Raw genomic sequence first — 17,688 nt, forward strand, 5'->3', positions numbered from 1 at the left:
TAAGTCCAGTGACCTCAAATAATGTAGGTGGTCTGCCTTACTCCTTGTTCTTTCCCAAACTGAGAAACCGTCACAGACTTAGCCAATGGCTGTTGGGTAGCCCCTGGAAATATTAGTTTCTGTTCCTTAGCACAGAACCTATCAATGCACCCCCTGCCTATCTTATCTCTTAGGCTGTTTGAAGCTTAAAATGGACCACGCATGCTAACAGTACTATAGATCCCATAGGTACTTTCCATGACCTTTATCTGGAGGGCTGGGGGTGGAGGGGGTGGGGCTGAGCAGCAGGGCTAAGTAAGCCCCATCCATTCCCTCCTTTCCCTACTCACCGGATGTTGTTGTGGTTGGCCTTGGGCAACTTCTCACAAGCATTCCAGAGAGCCTGAAGTCTCTTGTCTTGCTCCTGGATACTAGGAAATTGACAGAAAAAGCCATTGGTTGAACAGGGATTGAGGCAGCCCTGGTCACCAGTCCTCACTAGTCTTTATCATGGGCTCTGGAGACAATCACTGCAAATTACTATACTTAAATACAGGAGGCTATTGTCACTTCTCCTGCTCTCCTCCAGTCCTGCCCTACACTACTTTAACAGAACTTCATCTGCACGGATCACAGGTCTCAGGTGAGCACACTGAACAGGCTAACTAATGGTGAGGTCAAGAGGCTAGACAGCTGTGGAGCCAGGGCTCTGGGGATGTTTGTTGGGAGAACAAGGCATCAGCTGGGGGAGACCGACCCGGCTGCATGCTGCAACCTGCAGCTCCACAGACATTAGTCATTGTGTATTAAATCCCTCCATATCTGACATAAACTAAATGCTCCCCAGATAACCTGAATAAGTAGGCTGCAAAGACATAAATAAGTCCATTTTTTCAAAACTTTTAACTCAGCAAGTGGACAATGTCCACTACCTGAAAGGTTTCCTATGACATAGAAATTCCCTCTGTGGGTTTACCAATCAGTCTCTCAGAACTAAATCATTATTTATAGGGCTAGGTTTTATAGAAATCTACATCCAGGCCTACAGGGTAAGAAAAGTCTGATGCCGGAGAATCTTTTCTCCTGAAGATCCAAAGAGGAAACAGTAGCGGAGTAGGGCCCACACCTAAGGTGTGGCCATCCCCTTTACATGTCATTGCTGGGTGTCCCTAGGGTCCTCCTACTGATCTTGACCTTCAGAGAAAAGCTCTCTGTATGAGCACGAAGGAAAAGAGCATATATATCCATGTTAAATATGTTCACGGTTAAAGTAGGTCTTGACTGGGAAGCCATGAAGTAGCCCTACTCCCTGGCCTGGTGGGAACTTTGTCCTCCAGGAGTAACACTTCCTCACAGAGCTGGTGTGACCACTCTAAACCAGAATGCGACCCAAGTGCCTGGCCCTGCTGCTGGCTTGTGCAAGGATCTGTCCTGTGCGAGGCACTCTCTGTGGCAGCAAGCCAGACCCACGTACTCTTCGGATCTTCATCTCTTCCTAAGCAACAGTGTGTGGGAAGCACTTCTTTCTGCTAGCACCTAGCACTGGGCCAGGCAGAACAGACTGAGCTGTAATGGGGCCACTGTGCTAAAGCCAGGGAAGCAAAGTGAACTTTGGAAACTGGGATAGTTTCCTAAAACGGTCGTCTCCCAGCAGCCAGAGAAGCCGGAGTTGCTGAGCCAGTAGGATCACCCACCCTGCCTCAGCCCCTTGGGGAGTCCCTTTAAAACCATTACTTTTTGTTGTTTCTGTCTCTTCGGGCTTTTCTGCCTGTAGAGCCTGCTTGCTAACCCCTCCAGTTATTAATTCACTAAAAAAACTCATTTCACTTTATGGAATCAAGTTTTGTCCAGTTATAAAGTGGAAAATGAAAGCCGTTGGATTTTTAAGCTGAATTTGTCTTCTGATAAAGAGCAGATGATACTTGACCTTTCAAGGAATATAAGTCAACAGACATATATTAAAGTGAGTCTCTCTGTGCCTGGAACTGCCCTATGGGCTGGGAAGAAGCCCTCAGTAGAGTTCCTAACCTATCAGCCATACCAACAAGCTAGACATCCATACTCTCCCTGGTGCAGAAGCAACAGGGAAGAGGAAGGAAGGCTGCCAGGGAAGGCTTCTCTGAGGAGCTGACATTTAAGGTGGGGCAGATGGTATCCATGGGGAAGAGGTCTCAGAGAACAGACCGTCGGCCAGTGCTCCTGCCTGAGGATGGTCTCCTAGCCTCTGGTCCCTGCTCCTACTTGCATCACGCTGTCTTGGCATGCTCTCCCACAGAGGCACTTCCTTTACCAGGCCCCCAAAAGCCTCCTCAGTCTCAGTCAGTCTGCACTGTCCTGGTAAGCTCTCATTTTAAAGATTACATTTTATTCATTGTTGAGAGCTTTTGGTGCCACTTCTAGGAATTTGGCATTTGTCACTGGGCTCAGATAAGAATGTCAGAAACAGTGACCATGGGGCTTTGTTTACTGCTTTGCTCAATTATTACCTTGTGTGATTCTTTTGCTTACGACTTAGTTACTCTCTTGTGTGATCTCCTTGTTCACTACTTCGCTGGACTATGTTGTCTTCGATCTAAGAACTGACCATGTGTTTGGCTATACCTGGAATGATGTAAAAGCAGGCTGCGGAGAAATAAAGCTACTTCAGCCTCAGCGTGGGCTGGAGTCTTGTTATAATCTCGTCTAACCGTTTTTCTTCTTCAGTTCTCACTCCCTCGCTTGAGACTGTGTTGACTGACTGAGCTAGCTTGGTCAACTTATACTTCCACTGTTTCATACATATATATGATAAATGGTAGTCACACCTGTCTCTACGACCTCATCCCATTCCTCTGGGACCCTACTGGCATGTTCCCTTCCCGTTGTCACGGCTTAGGTTTGCTATTGGTTTGTAATCCACTGAGTTCAGTCAGTTCAGCCCACCGGAATGCTGGCTATCTTCCTGGCTCAATCTTATGAGGTTTGCAGGAGTCCAACGCCATGTCCTATCCAGAAGCCAGTAGGTCACAGTGGCTCCTTTCTGTCCTCCAGCTCTCCTCCTCCTCCTCTTCTTCTTCTCTTCTTCTTCTTCTCCTTCTCCTTCTCCTTCTCCTTCTCCTTCTTCTTCTTCTTCTTCTTCTCCTCTTCCTCCTCTTCCTCCTTCTTCCTCCTCTTCCTCCTCCTCTTCCTCTTCTTCCTCCTCTTCCTCCTCCTCCTCCTCCTCCTCATCCTCCTCCTCCTCCTCCTCTTCCTTCTTTTTCTTCAATGTCCCCTGAGCTTTGCGGAGCAGTTTTGATACCCTGTGACGAGCTAACTGATGCCCACTGCAAAGAGAGGCCTCTCTGACATTAGTCCTGATCTGGGATCCTCTTCTCTCTCCTGTCCCACCTGTATCATAGGTGTCCAAGGTCCCCTCAGATTTGTCTATACCCTGCTGCGTCATCCCCGAGTATAACAATCTGGATCCAGCCAAGTGCCTTCCTTTGTGAAACCTAGCCTCGCTTCACAGGACCAAGGTTATTCTCTCAGCAGCTTGGAGACTATGGAGACAAACAGTTCAATCCAGATCTCTGAGAAGCAGGCCCAAGCCTGGTATCTTCTGAAAGTGTAACTTAGAGACTTTGATGTTTACAGATGTTGGGGAATATCTCCACCGGGGGAAGTCCTTTCCTTACAGGATGCAACCCTGCCAGGCAGGTCCCATCATTCCCCACAAATCTTCAGCATTAGAAGTACTTATCATTCAGGGCCAGAAACAAGTCCTTGTGTTTCCAGGGTCCAGTGTCCTTGTGGTCATCGGGACCACTCCTTTCTTCGGATGGACAGCTACCTTTTCAAATGAAGTAGAACCAGGGTGGCTCTCAGCACACGCAGTACTACCCTTGTCACTTTCTCTAGTTTCTTATGAAGAGCTCTTGTCTATGCAGTAGCACCACAGGGCAGTTTCTGTCAAAGGATATGTGCTCAGTTCTTGCTGGAATCTCTGTCTTGTTCCCCAACAGCATGAAGTCGGTGGCAGCATGCGGAAGCTCTAGGACTGGAGCTAATCAATCTCTCAAGCTTGTGTGTAAGCTGGCAAGGAACTTGCTGTCCAGCACTGCTCCACCTCAGCGTCCTCATTTGTCAAGTGAGGGAAATAGCCTGGCACACTTCAGAGAGTTATGAAAATTAGGTGGCTTAAAGATGTTTATCAGATAGAACAGTGGCAAGCCTCGAATAAGCATTCAACAGATGGTACCATTTATTAACAGCACAATGGAACCTGAGACCCTCCCTTCCTAGGAAAACACACAGACTATATGTTCACCAAAGTATGCCTCTGTTCTACTTTGGAAGACAAACAACACAATGCAATTTGACTTGAGCCAGCCTTCTCTAACTTGATATATTTAAGCATGCCTCCATCTTGAGGTAAGCAGGATCTCTTTGAGCTCAAGGAACGAGTTAATAAAGAAGGGAAGAGTAATGAGCAATGCCCATTTGAGGGGACGAGTGTGCTAATGATAACCCTGGTTTGATCACTGCACAATATACCCACACTCTGACACATCACACCACATCCTAAGACCTTGTAGATGATATATCAATTAAAATGAATGATGATTCACTTGACAGAGATGAGAAGCTAGGCTGGATGCCTTGGGTAGCCTTGGGTGGCCAGATCCCATGACCTTGGCTCCCAACCTGCTCTCAGAAAAGCGTCTTCTACCTGCATGATCTCTACTCTGGTCTCTGCCATCCTGGCTGTGGTACCAATTCTCCTGCCTCATGTTGCCTACTTCCTCACTATGGTCTTTTGTATTTTCTTAAGATAGTTCTTAACCTATGGACAAAGGAGAACATGTACCTTGATGAAGCCCACACAAGCAAGAGAAGAGAGTGAAGAGTCACAAAAGCAAGCCACACTGAGGAGCCCCAGTCTGTGGCTTGCCTTGCCTGTGGGCTATACTGGCTCCTAGCCTCCTAGTTCTGCTCCCTCAACCTGATCCTTGGGGGCATGTATTGCATCCACTGTCCACACCACAGTGTTATTAATTAATTGTTGCTAAAATATCCCTGTGACAGATATGGATAAAGACCCTGAGATTACTCTTGTCTTGTTCTTTCTGCCAAAAGAAATCACTGTTATTTCCTAGTTGGGTGTACACACACACACACACACACACACACACACACACACACACACACACACACTCTCACACACACACACCCCTCATGTGTCCTCCTCAAGTTGCCGATTTCATTCAACAGCAGACCTATCTTTCCTAGTAGCCAGAGTGGCTCTATTAACTTTTTACTTGCCTCAGAACATGAGGCAATGCTCTGTCCCTTCCTCATGAGCCATTAGTAACTTCCCAAATAGAGTTGCTCACAGTGTTCTTACACGTGCTCTTTTGGGAATGGGGGCTAACAGTCCTTCATGATAGAAAGAAGAAGGCTAGTAGCTGGATCCCAGCTCACAGGCTTTCACACTTCAATGAACCTACAGACAATGAAGTAGATCAACTATTTACATGCCATTGGGCATTCTAAGTAATCTATGGATGGCTTAAAGTACACATGAGGTTCTATGCAAACACTATGCTGTCTGCTTTGTAAAAGGGACCTAAGCATCCAATGGTCCACAGATACATGCAGACGATTATCATCCCCATAATCCCAACCCATCTCACAATCCAACACTGGGTACTCACTTAGAAGCCTGGATCCATTCATCATAGAGTTCAAAGGTCATAAGAGGCTCTGGCAACTCTCGGAGATAAGACTTCAAAGCCCCTGGGCATAAATACAGTAAGCTGTTACAACACAACAGGACAAACTGCATCAGCCTGCATTGCTCCATTTGGGCGTGATCCTTTGGGAAACACAAGATTAAACAGTGGTTTCCCACATGAATAGTTGCTAGGCTTCGAACGTACCTGGGCCAAACATTACAAGTCCCGCCTCTTGTTTCTCATATTGCCTCACCTTTCAGCTAACTGTACAGCCAAGGGAGTCTTCCTTCAATGATCAGAACAATGAGGCCTGAAAGGGGGCCCTAGGTGGACATCTGACGCCACTGTTCCAGACAGTGCCACACACTGTCCATGAACCCTTCCCTGTGAACCCTGGCTCAGAGGTGGAGGGTACCTACCTGCTATGGCATGGGGGTCTGCTGAATACTCCTGGACATCCACCACACAGCAGTCCAGGGCAGCTTTCAGCTTCTTCAGCTTGGAGGCTGAGGGGGCTACCCGGAAGAGGCCCTACCAATAGGATTGAGGAGTGAGAGTGTGGTCAGCAACAAGAGAAAAACAGAGAGATAGAAAGTCCACCTGCTCTTCCCTCTGGACCAGCCTTTCACCTAATGCCATGTTCCGAGGCTACAGCTGGCTCCTTTCTTAGGCATCTCCTTCAGACTTGAGCATCTCAGGAGTCCACCATGCTGTTCCCAGTGTGACAGTTCACTGCCTAGTGGCTCGCCGAACTGACTAAGTATATTGCGTTTTGGAACCTTGGACTCTCAGGTGCCTGGTCCTTTTCACACTGAAAGTAAATCTTGGAGAATCAGCCTGAGAGCTATCAAACATGAAGGTCTAATAACTTGAACAAACAAATGTCTGTGTTAATAGTTCTCAACCTTCCTAATGCTGCGACCCTTTAATTCAGTTCCTCGTGCTGTGGTGACCCCCAGCCATAAAACCTTTTTCGCTGCCCCTCCATAACTATAATTTTGTTACTGTTATAAACAGTAATATAAATCTGGGTATTCCAGTGGTCTTAGGTGACCTCTGTGAAAGGGTCATTCAGTGAAAGCCTAAGGGTCATTTGACCTCCCCAAAGGGCTCAGATCCACAGGTTGAGAATTGCTGGTCCATGTGCAGGAGCATGTGTGTCCTTGCATATAAATGGGAGGCACAAACTGAACTAAGTAGCACCTGTGTCCTCGGAAAAAGGGTACATGGCTGTGTCCTGCAAAGCTCCAGCCTCCATTCTTAACATTACTTCGGTGTTACTTCACTTAGGTCCAAATAAGCAGCCTCAGATTATAAAGTAAAACTGGGGTAATGGGGGGTTTGAAAGAGAAGATAAATGCAGGTCGGAGTGGGGAGGAAGACCTGGACCCGGGGAGTGAAGTGTGGAACCCTCTGGCTTTCTGCTATGCCTCTTTAGGTGTCCCCCAACCAAAGAGTAATTAACACGGTCTCTTGGTGTGCCTAATTTATAAATCTAAGAGAGTGAGCAGACATAGGAAGGAACAAAGCGATACACGATTTGGTGTTTTTTGTGTTTTGGGCATTCCACCTTATGGAAAAGGGGGAAAACATAAAATCAGCAGGTACAGTTGGCTACATAACACTGAAAGCTTGCTTTACTGAAGGATTATGAATATAGCTAGTTAGTTCAGCACAAGGGTGTCAAGGGGTTTGCAGGGCACACTGGAAAAATGCCAACAAAGGCAGAGTAAAGCCTAAACATGAGAGACATCCACATATAGGCTGAGGCATAATTCAGGGAGAGCAGATGCCGTGGGAGGAATCCTCAGAGACGCCGAGGTACAGATTGAGGAGTAGATGACTGTAATAGACAACAACCTGGAGTTGGAGAGATGGCTCAGCGGTTAAGAGCACTGACTGCTCTTCCAGAGGTCCTGAGTTCAATTCCCAGCAACCACATGGTGGCTCACAACCACCTGTAATGGGATCCGATGCCCTCTTCTGGTGTGTCTGAAGACAGCTACAGTGTACTCATATACATAAAATACGTAAATAAATCTTAAAAAAAAAAGAAAAAAAAAAAGAAAACAACCTGAGAGAGAGGAGGGTAGAGGCCTATGTTTACCGGGGCCCTGGGGGCCATGGTGCAGGACAGTTATGGTAGCTGTATCAGGTAGCAATGAGACAAACAAGTCTGGTGCTGGCCACTGGACTTGACTTGGATAATCAGCGAGGACAATTTGAGCTATAAGATGATGGGGACTGTGGATGTTTGAATGCGAATGGGCCTCCATGGATTCATATGTTTTAATACTCAGTTCCCGGTTAGTAGAACTACTTGGGAAGGATTAGGAGGTGTGACATTGTTTGAGGAGGTGTGTCGCTGGGAGTGGACTTTGAGGTTTCAAAAACTTCATCCTATGTCCAGTTAGCTCTCTGCTGCAGTGACAGTTTTGGAGTATATATATATATATACATATATATATTATAAGAATATGTTTTCATTTTATTTCCAAGTATGAGCTATCAGCTGCTTCAGACTGTCCACAGCAGCTGACCATGATCTGCCTCATGCTCTAGCATGGGTGCTGTTTTTCCGGCTGCAGACAGTTTCTGCAGTTCTGTGATGTTTGGAATTCTGGGGACTTTTCAGAGGGTCTATAAATGCTAGAGCCCAGAGGTAGGTTGGGTCGTTGGTTGTTGTTGGTCGTGGTTTTTGTTAAGTAGTCATGCGCAAAGAAGAAACAACAAGAAGAAATCAGATATCCTGATGGTGAAGATCAAATTTGCCCCACAGAATCCGATGCCCCTAAACAGCAGGAAGTAATCTAATGGTAACACCTCCCCATGTCTGGCCCCCAGGGAAAGCTCTTTCCTTTCCTCGCTATCCCTCCGTTCTCCTATCTAGTGTTAGGCGGTTGAGACGGGGGAAGAAAGCGGAACCCACAATGTAGCAATAGGCGACACTTTGCCTCCTGCTTAAGGATGAAGATGTGAGCTCTCAACTGTCCCTGCTGCCATGGGACAGGCCTGCTCTGCCATCCAGGACTCTACCCCTCTGAAACTATGAGCCCTATGTTAAATACTTTCTCTTACAAAATGCTTTGGTCATGATGCTTTGTTACAGCACTAGAAACGTAACAAAGACAGGCACAGAAGTAACACCACAAGGAGAGAGGGAGTGAGTCTTGGCAGGCACATGGCAGTGAATGTTCAGAGTGTTTCTTTGGAATTGTGCTTCATAAAAAAAACACAGCCAATGAGCTAGGGAAAGGAATGGGAGACTCCTCTGAGCTATAGGGGACATATTTCTTTTCCAGGTTGAGGAAAACCTAATCATATTTGTTAGTAAAAGAAAGGAGGTGAAGCAAAGTGGGAAAAATAAGGCAAAAGGTGGGAGGTGGATCTGTCTAGAGGAAGAGTGTTCCTGGGAGGGCAGAGACCAGAGAGGCAGAGATAAGACAGGAAACATCTGAGGCCAGCTCAGCAGCTGATACCGACTAGATACTTGACAATGCTAAAAACGTGCTGTTACTTATAGCTTATAATAAGAGTCTGCTTCTAATAGGCAAGGATTAGTGCTGGTAGAGAGGAACCAAGGTGACTAGGATATAAGACTCATTGTTTTATATTTAAGTTATTCTATAATTAAACAATCAAGGCTCTAGAGCAAGTTTTATATCAGCTTGGCCTATAGGATAAGATGCTGCCTCAAAAACACAAAAATAAAGAAGGAGTAAAAAAGGAAGGGAAGAAGGAAGGAAGAGACAGAGGTAGATGACAGATGGAAAGACAGACAGACAAGTAGACAGACAAGCAGACAGGCAGGCTAGAAAAGACCAGTTAGCCTCCTCCATAAGATTTCCTTAAGGACCAACGAGACCCTTTTTACCTTTTTCACTGATAACAACTATGAAATTATACCAGTGATTTAATAGTATAACGACACAAACAAAACGAAACCCCATATTTATTTCCCATCCTTTTCAGTGTATATGAGTAATATAAGCAAATGTGGGCAGGTGAGGGACACCAGAGGAGAACACTGGGTATTTCCTTTATTGCCCTCTGTCTTTTGGCCTTGAAAAGGGCTCTCTAGCTACACCTAGAACTCACAGGTCTGTGGTTAGGACGGAGTCCAGCAAGCCCCAGAAGTCCTATCTGTGCTCCCTCCTGCGCTAGAGTCTCAAGAGTGTACTTGAGCCATTTCTTGATGTGGCTGTTGGATACCCCAACTTAGGTCCTCCTGCTTACACAGCAGAAACTTAAGGACTGAACTATCTCCTCAGCTCCATATTTACTCTTTTCCCCTTTGAAATTTTATGGTTTTTATATTTAGTTTTCCATTCTTATTTTAAGATACCACCCGCGTTTGAGTGATTAAACTTAAAAGACATGCATTCACTATTTATCAGTTGAATTTGATGACAATTTTCAGCCTCAATCCTTACTTTATATTCCTATGTTTATGCTTTCTCATGGAGAAAATGAAATCCAGGTATCAGCTAGAGCTACAGCCTAGTTTTCTTCAATTGACCCTTGGGCAATTTCTACTAAGTAGGCTGAGTGATATTAACAAGGGTCGCTGGACTGTGAGCAGACAGGGTCTTACTATGGAGCCCTGACTGGCCTAGAACTCACTACATAGACCAGTCTCTGCCTCCCGAGATCTGGAATTAAAGGCGTGCATTGCCATGCCTGGATGGCCAGTCTGTACATTGAGAGTTGCTATTCTTGACCCATTTCCAATCCATTTTGTGATTAGGTTGACATTATCCTTTAGCTCTTCTGGTTCTTTACTGGATAGTAGATGCCCAATTTCTTCTTTGTAAGATGCTATAGTTTCTTCCTAAAGAACCTGAAACTCTCACACTGAATATTGTCTTGTAGTTTCTCCTCATTAGCCTCCCTTGCTTTAAGTCTTTTTTTCTTCTTCTTTACAATATGCCATTACTTCTCAACACATTGTATGAATCCAGTGTTAGAAAGGACTCATAACCATGGTAATCAACAATAATGCTACCTTCTCTCATCTGACTCTCTAACTCATCAATGGCTCTATCTTTGTTTAAAATGAGACAATCATATCCTTCATCATAGCCATCATATAAAAAACTGCCCTCCTGGAGCTAAGTCACCCACATTTTTGCACTTCAGTCCTGGTTTCTCCGCCCCTGGTATACCAGTGAGCAAGATATTCAAAAGTCTCATGATCCCCGGCCACACGCGGCCAGCTCCTCCAGTCATGTGCGCTGTAAATTTTATTTTTAAACATCTACTATGTAGAATAGGCCTGGTACACAAAACTCAGCCAACATAGATGTGCATTACGCCACCTTCTCTCTCTTCCTCAGCCCTCAGTTTGTCTTATCTGGTCTCACAATCAAAGAATACATTGGACTAATTATGCTTGTTAGATGAATGCTAGACTCATCTCTTCCACTAAGTTTATAAGCCCTCATTCCATGATTATATTTCTCAGTATCAAATGACTCATCTCCTCCAATGTGTTTATTTTGTTTAGTAACAAATGGTAAGCACGTAGCATGTCCTACACCAACACAGAGTGGTTGATCAGGCTAAAGGAAGATGGCATGGAGATGTTAACATAGCCTGCAGATGAAACCAGATAAATGACTGACTAGGCAAGACAGAGTGACTGCCATCAATTCCTCATAGCCCTTCCTCACAGGACACTCCGAAAAGAACATTCTAACATCCTGATCAGTGAAATTGTGAAGATCTGAACAAAATGGACAGGTAAGAGTGCTATCCTGAAAACCAGAAACTTCCTAACACAAAGGGAGAGGGAGAGGAAGAAGAGGAGAACCTAGAGAAAGCAAAGGAGGAGGAACAGCAAGAGGGAGGGAAGAGAGGAGGAGAGGGGAAAAGGAAGGGAAGGAGAAGGAAGAAGAGGAAGAAGATAATTAGAAGGAGACAAGGAGGAAGAAGGGGAGGAAGGGGACGAGGACAGAGGGAAAGGAAGACATAGAAAAGAAGGATGAAGAAGGGAGAAGGTAAGATTAATAGACATAAAGGCAGCAACAGATTCTTCAAATCACCAAATCACATTACATATGAAGGACTGAGATCTAGAATTTCATCACACAGCCTTCATGGGCACCTGTCGATCTCCCATAGCCCCCTAGTCTCTCTGTAAAAGCAAAACTTCTCAAGAGAATTCAGTGCCTATTAGTATGTGCAGGAGAGACAATAATGCCCGAATTAGCACATCTTGATTTAGGGATTTATGGTGGTGATGTCACAGGGGAGAAGCACCTGCAGACCCCGCTTCTTGGGAGAGCAAACCAGCTAAAGGGCAGCTATGGATGCTTTGTGCCTACCTCCTCCTGCATCCCACACTCCAGCAGCATCGTCACACACGCCTCGATAGGGAAGGCGATCTCACGGCCGCTGATCATCAGGTGCTCCTCCAGGGGCTTCCCAAAGGAAGGCTTCTCCACCCAGGCCTCTGGGGAGGGGTGAGCAAGAAAGGGGCCATTAGTAGCTTCCCAAGGCCACCTATAACAGACTCTTTCTCCCTTTATCCAGATTCTGTACACAGTACCAAAGAAACAGAGGGTCCAGATGAGCATCCATTCTGTGGCTTAGTGGAAAATAGAAAGGCACAGAGAGAACTGAACCTGTCACCACTGGGGTTAATGTGACAGCCACACTACACACACCCAAGTCATCCCCTTTGAAGGGTGAAGGGATGAGCTCAGCTTTGGGTCACTGATGAACACCAGCTCAGGGAGGTCCCAGCTCTTTTAAACATGAATGTTCCCAGTGAGCACAGGTGGGGAACTGTTCTCATCCAGGAGGGCAAGCAGGCTCCCCAGCCTCCCAGCTCTGAGGGAGGCTTGCACTTACCCTGCTGTGCTTTGATCTGAGGCAACACAGCCTGCAGCAGTGTCAGCGACTTCCTGTGGTACTCAGCTTGCACTTCTATTAGCTGAGAAAACACAGGAACAAACATCACGCTTTGCCAAAGGGAAACAGACTTCTACAGTGGCCTCCATTCTTCACAAAGGCACTTGCTCATGGAGGGAGCAGCCAGGATAGCCCTCAGCCTCCTCCAGTGCTTCAGCCAGTATGGAAAAAGGGGTCTTTCTGTGTGGAGTCATAGGCAATAGGAGAATCAGGAAGGGACAGGGGAACCTGCCTGAGCTGGATCCTGGCTTAGAGAACTTGCTTTGGATCACCTGACCTCACCATCCTCACAGCTGAAGGTAGCAATAAAGATGCACCAACTGGTAAGTATAAACAGAAAATACATGCTGAGGTCCGTTTGCCTGTAAGACATACACGAGTTAGAGCAGCCAGTGTGCACACTGACTTCTGTGAGTCACCTGAACACGTAAGTGCTGGGAAAGCACATGGTTCTACTTCACATATACAGCGGGAGGCATAATGGCGTTGACTACAGCCTCGTGGGCCTGGGAACAAACTCTTTCAAGGTGTTCTCCTTACCACCCAACCCATTAAAGAAACAACTACAGTGTTGCTTAGGGCCAAGGAAAACTCACGAGCAAGAGTGACTTCATTTATTTTCTGGCTGCCCAGCTCCCCCAAACTAAACAAAAGCCTGGCATGGAGCATACACGATGACAGCATTAGTGTGGGACAAAGGGAACTGGAGGCCTGAGAAAACACTGCATGGAAGCCAGGGAAGCAGCCCCACAAAGCCTGAGTGCTGAGGATTAGGTTGGCTTCAGCAACTCTCGAATTCCGTAAGTCAAATCCATGGAATATGTCTGAAAATATACTACTGTAGTGGCCTGAATGAGAAGTGGACCCAGAGTCTCCCACAATTGACCACTTGGTCCCCAGATGGTGGTTCTGTTTGGGGGTGCAATTCAGATGGTGGGCCTTGCCGGAGGAAATATGTCACGAGGAGCAGGCTTGGAAAAGCCTTTCTACTTCCGGTGTGCTGTCTCTGCTTCTTGATTGTATTTGAGGATGTGAGCCCTCAGGGACCTTCAAGGCTGGCTGCTGCCAAGCCTCCAAGATGAACCCTTATCACTCTGGTAACATAAGTCTCAAATAAACCCTTCCCTGGAAGAGCTGCTTTGGGGGTATGGCGCCTGACAATGGCAACAGAAAATTAATCAATACAACTACTTTGAAGAAGACATTCCATATTGGAAGTGATACTTAGCAGCTCTGGGGGGTGTGTGTGTGTGTGTGTGTGTGTGTGTGTGTGTGTGTGTGTGTGTGTGTGCGCGCGCGCGCGTGCGCAGGGGGAAGTACAAAGGTTTGCACCCCTATTAATGCAGGAAAGTGCCACAGCCCGCAGCTGTTCACCCGATGTACACCACTGAGCACTTTGTACTTTTCACATCCGTCTGCCTGCTACTCTCTCTGAGTCATTTCTTTTCTTATCCTGCCACTTCTTTGGTCATGAAATGAAAGCTGGCGGGTTTAGGGCACAGGTACACTCAGTGTCTCCCATGTGTGATTCCTCTGTCAATGCTTTTCTCTCACTTCTTTATTGAGCCTTTTATTCACTCTGGCAAGGAGCCAGGGCCCAAATCCTCAGGACTGGCTGACGGAAGCTCAGGTTCACTCAGACCCTGTCTCTGGACTCAGTCTGCTTTCACTGAGAAAGGGCAGTCACCAGGACAAATCAATCGCTGCCTTTTGAAATTGGCAAAGATCTTCAATATAAACAGACGCGCCTTTGTGGGAAGCTGAATATCTTCCTATTCCTCTCTAATCCTTTACTGTCACAAATCTAGGTTTCTCAGCGTGGGTCCTCACATTTCCTGGGTTAGGCAACTCTGCCCGTCTGGAGCTGCCTGTACATCTGAAGAGGTTTAGCGCTTCCCTTTTCCTACCATTGGCACAGTGCTGTCACAACCTTCCTGGGACAACCAGAGGCACCTATTGACTCCCAAAGTCCTCTAGTTAAGGGGGAAGCATCACTCTTGGTTGAGGACCCCTGCTACCTTTTAACTAGGCTGTGATAATCCTCAGGGACGGGGTTCTGGTTTAAGCTTAGGTGTTGGAACAAATCTACACACGGACAGAATTCACCTAGAGATTGAACCAGCAAAGTGCTGCCCACCCCGCCCCTCACTTCCTCCACTGATGCTTTCATGCAATCAGAAGGTCCCTTTCTTATGCCCACCTTCCTTTGGCGTCTCCACCATAACAGCCTATAAAGACTCTCTGGGGGGCTGGGGATTTAGCTCAGTGGTAGAGCGCTCGCCTAGGAAGCGCAAGGCCCTGGGTTCGGTCCCCAGCTCCGAAAAAAAGAAGAACCAAAAAAAAAAAAAAAGACTCTCTGAAGTCTTACCTCGGTGAGCCCTTACCGTTTGAAAGTAGTTTGCATAGTCAATTTCTTTGGCCACAAAACTGTACATGTCAGCGGAAAGCTGGTCCTGTGCACAGCAAAATATATAGACAAGGTTAAAAAAATAATATTGGGGGAGGGTGGCTACCACCTGTCCCAGACAGCACGGGAGGAAAGGGCTTAAACTCTGCTGCACCCGATTTTCAATAGTATGTGACAGGTCAAATACTCTTCGCATGGGCCTTCCTGTGTTCCAGCCATGGTTCTAGAAATGAATGACTTTGGAGTCTACCATACTAGTAGTTTTCTCAGAGCTTTAACTTATGGGCTAGCAAATCCAAGCTGGTGTAGAGCAGTGATGTGCAAATGAGCTCTCTACACCTCCACAGCTTGCCCTGTCACCTGAAGCAACTCCAAGCACACACAGTGGCTTGCCTCTTCTTGGCTTGGGTTACTTCACCTTCCTGCTAGCCTCCACCCTCAAACTGACTGGATGACCATGAGCACATGGGAAAGGAGCAGAGATGCAGTGATTTGCAGAACTCCCAGATAGACAAGGTCCACAGTGGGGAAGGACTGCTGATTGAAAACTTGGCAGATTCTGCTCCTCCTATGGTGCACGCAAATGTAGCAGAGTTCAAAGTTCTTCACCACTAGGCTTTCCATCGACTTGGGCGGCAACGGCCTAAGGCTGCCCTGGAATCTGGAACATTTTATTCTGAGAAGAAAGAGTTTTAGTTCCAGAGAGACAGCCACAACACGCACAGTAAGTGCTCTTGGAGCAGCATACTGGTGCTTGAGGGTCTTGGGGATGTCACTCTGTTCTTCTATGGCATCCAGAGGCCATAATCCCTAAAAGAAGCACTCACTGAGAGGAGTTGGCACACAGGAATCAGACAGGCAGAGCAATAACCCACAAAGCCAACACGGATCCTGAAGGAACAGAGGCAGGCAGCCCAGCAGGCACTGCAGGAAGAGTTGGCCTTGTGAGACCTCAGGCAGTCGGCAGCACCACTGGCCTCTCCAGCTTCCCACTGAGCTGGTACCTTTGAGAACACAGTGAAGGAAAACATGGCCAAGTCCCTTTCCAGGATCCTTACAGATCCTCTGGAGAGCTCACTAGGTTCTCTCACCAAGTTTTAAGTGGATTTGACCGGCCTGAGCTTGGTCCAGAAGCAAGAAAGAAGAGAGGAGGAAGTGAGTTAACATCCATTCAGAAGTACCTACGTGCCAAGCTTAATGACACATAGAATCCTCACCTGACACTTTGAGGTTATTCCTCGTCTCCCGGGAAATTCACCCTTAAATCTTCCATCACCCGAGTTAAGGCAAGTCGACATAAATCAAACTGCAGCTTTATTTGCCCACTTTTGGGTGACATTGGGGATTGAACTCGGGGCCCTTACATGATGGGGAAACACTTCCCCACTGAGCTACATCGGTATTCCCTTAGATAAGAACTGTGCTTCTAATTTGGGGTCCTCACGTTACACAGTCCAAGGACCTTTTCCATCTGTTGACGATTATCTCAACATGCTCGGCTTGGTAAGGCTTGAGCACCATTTGCTAAATGGACAAACAGGGACATGAAGTCCCAGAGCAGGCAAAGTTCCCAAAGAACAAAACACTCCTTGCTTATAATGGCGGAGTAGTATTCTAGTATGTAAATGAACCTTATTTTCTTTATCCATTCTACAGTTGAGAGACATCCAGGTTGTTTCCAGCTTCTGGCTATTATGAATAAAGCTGCTATGAACATACTTGAGCAAGTGTCCTTATGGGATGGGGGAGCATCTTTTGGGTATATGCCCAGGAGTGGTATAGCTGGGTCTTGAGGTAGAAACTATTCCCAAATTTCTGACAAAATACCGAATTGATTTCCAGAGTGGCTGTTCAAGCTTGCACTCCCACCAGCAGTGGAGGAGTGTTCCCCTTGCTCCACAACTTTAGGCATGCGCTGTCCTTTGAGTTTTTGATCTTAGCCATTCTGATTGCTCTAAGGTAGAATCTCAGACTAATTTTGATTTGCATCTCCCTATAACTAAGGATGTTGAACATTTCTTTAAGTGCTTCTCAGTCTGACACGATTAAAGATACTCTGTGATGCTCGCAGACAGGAACCTAGCATTACTGTCCTCTGAGAGGCTCCACTCAGCAGACAATGGAAAGAGATGCAGAGACTCACAGCCAAACATTAGATGGAGCTTGGGGAGTCTTTATGGAAGAGCTGGTGGATGGATTGAGAGACCTGAAGAGGACAGAGATTCCACAGCAAGGGTCCACTAACCTGGACCCTTGGAGACTCCCAAAGACTGAATAACCACCAAACAAACAGCGATGAGCACAGGATGAACCTAGGACCCCTGCACATATGTAGCAGATGAGCAACTTGGTCTTCATGCAGGCTCTCCAACAACTGGAGCAGGGGCTGTCCCTGAGCCGCCTGCTTGCCTGAAAATCCCACGCCCCTAAATGGAGTGCCTTGTCTGGCATCAGTGGGAGAGAATGTGGCTAGTCTGCAGCAACTTGGTGTGGTGTGTGTGTGTGTGTGTGTGTGTGTGTGTGTGTGTGTATGCATGCACGCATGTGTGTGTGCATGCGCATGCGTGCGTGTGTGTGTGTGTGTAGTGTGTGTGCATGTGTGTGTATAAGTGTGTGTGTGCGCGTGTGTGGTGTGTGTGTATGAGTGTATGTGTATGAGTGTGTGTGTGTGTGTATGAGTGTGTGGTGTGTATG

The 17,688-nt window shown here is 46.7% G+C and overlaps 1 protein-coding gene across 11 annotated transcripts in view; it reads right to left on the reverse strand.

Moving 5' to 3' along the window:
• Arhgap44 (Rho GTPase activating protein 44) overlaps positions 1–17,688 on the reverse strand; it is a 167,278-nt gene that overhangs the window by 25,229 nt on the left and 124,361 nt on the right. For all 11 annotated transcript variants that reach the window (XM_087571828.1, XM_087571831.1, XM_087571824.1 and 8 more), the window contains 6 exons: positions 14,972–15,040; positions 12,528–12,609; positions 11,999–12,126; positions 6,092–6,203; positions 5,652–5,733; positions 330–410 (listed from right to left, as the gene is read on the reverse strand). In XM_087571828.1, coding sequence (XP_087427954.1) covers positions 330–410; positions 5,652–5,733; positions 6,092–6,203; positions 11,999–12,126; positions 12,528–12,609; positions 14,972–15,040 — 554 coding nt within the window. The remainder of the gene's footprint in view (positions 1–329; positions 411–5,651; positions 5,734–6,091; positions 6,204–11,998; positions 12,127–12,527; positions 12,610–14,971; positions 15,041–17,688) is intronic.

The sequence above is a fragment of the Rattus norvegicus genome, chromosome 10 (genome assembly GCF_021556685.1).
Source record: "Rattus norvegicus strain SHRSP/BbbUtx chromosome 10, alternate assembly SHRSP_T2T, whole genome shotgun sequence".
NCBI classification, from domain to species: Eukaryota; Metazoa; Chordata; class Mammalia; order Rodentia; family Muridae; genus Rattus; species Rattus norvegicus.